The sequence below is a fragment of the Lupinus angustifolius genome, chromosome LG04 (assembly GCF_001865875.1).
Source record: "Lupinus angustifolius cultivar Tanjil chromosome LG04, LupAngTanjil_v1.0, whole genome shotgun sequence".
NCBI lineage: Eukaryota > Viridiplantae > Streptophyta > Magnoliopsida > Fabales > Fabaceae > Lupinus > Lupinus angustifolius.
Window position 1 is genome coordinate 19861238 of NC_032012.1, and position 1563 is coordinate 19862800.

The window sequence follows — 1563 nt, forward strand, 5'->3', positions numbered from 1 at the left end:
TTGGGACTCATGCAAATGGACATGCTATGGCTAGAAAAATCTTAAGGGCAGGTTACTTTTGGATGACAATGGAGACAGACTGTTGTGCTTATATCAAGAAATGCCACAAATGTCAAATTTATGCAGATAATATCAATGCTCCACCAAATCCTGTAAATGTCCTTTCAACACCCTGGCCGTTCTCCATGTGGGGAATGGATGTTATCGGACCAATAGAACCGAAGGCTTCCAATGGACATCGCTTCATCCTTGTGGCCATCGACTACTTCACAAAGTGAGTTGAGGCATGTTCATATGCCAATGTGACCAGGACAGTGGTACTACGATTTATCAAGAAGGAGTTAGTGTGTAGATATGGGTTACCCAGCAAGATCATCACGGACAATGCCACAAACCTCAACAACAAGATGATGACCGAGATGTGCAGTGAATTCAAGATCAAGCATCATACATCTTCACCTTATCGCCCTAAGATGAACGGAGCAGTAGAAGCAGCAAACAAAAATATTAAGAAGATTGTTCAGAAGATGGTGGTAACATACAAGGATTGGCATGAAATGTTACCCTTTGCTCTACATGGGTATCGCACATCCGTACGCACATCAACTGGGGCAACACCTTACTCGCTAGTGTATGGAATGGAGGCAGTGCTCCCAATTGAAGTAGAAATTCCGTCACTCAGAATCATGGCAGAATCAGGATTGAAGGAATCAGAATGGATCCAAGCGCGGTACGACCAACTGAACATGATAGAAGAAAAAAGATTAGCTGCTATATGTCATGGTCAATTATACCAGAAAAGGCTCATGAGAGCTCATGCTAAGAAATTTCGACCGCGCCATTTTCAAGAGGGGGATCTGGTGCTAAAAAAGATACTCCCAATACAGAAGGACCATAGGGGGAAGTGGACCCCAAATTATGAAGGACCATTCGTGGTGAAAAAGGCATTCTCTGGAGGAGCATTGATATTGACCACTATGGACGGAAATGACCTACCTCTTTCGGTAAATTCTGATGCCGTGAAGAAATATTATGCTTGAGAGACCTTTCAAAAAAAAGAAAAAAACAAAAAAACAAAAAAAAACAAAAAAGAAGTTGGTGCGTTGATCATGCATTTTTGCATACTTTTGTGCACTCTTTTAGGAGGATGATGTAAACAAATCTCACATGGTGTATACCCTCAAGTAGGTCGTGTTGATGACACAAGGCTTCTTTGTTATTCCAAACACCAAAGAAGATATCCCTAGTCACCCTTTTTGAGCCAAGACAATACGAAAGAAGTTTATTCAAAAACACAACACCTTCGAAAACACCAATAAACCGGGGAAAGGGTAGTTTTCCAACAAATCTTGAAAAGATCTAAAAGTGGATCAATTGGATTATAAAAAGAGCCCGCTAAGAGTTTTAGTAAAACCTTAGGCAAAAGCAAGGGTAAATAAAAATCTCAAACTAGAATGGTTACAAAACATTTTCTTTTCCAAAAAGGAATCGAAATCGTATCCATGATTGAAATATAAGATATGTTGGAAATAGGATTATGGAGAATATGGAGAAAGTTGGGGA

The 1563-nt window shown here is 40.1% G+C and overlaps 1 protein-coding gene across 1 annotated transcript in view; it reads left to right on the top strand.

The window, feature by feature from the left end:
- LOC109344697 overlaps positions 1 to 1040 on the top strand; it is a 2288-nt gene extending 1248 nt beyond the window's left edge. The window contains exons 2-3 of the mRNA XM_019583449.1: positions 127 to 274; positions 311 to 1040. Coding sequence (XP_019438994.1) covers positions 127 to 274; positions 311 to 1040 — 878 coding nt within the window. The remainder of the gene's footprint in view (positions 1 to 126; positions 275 to 310) is intronic.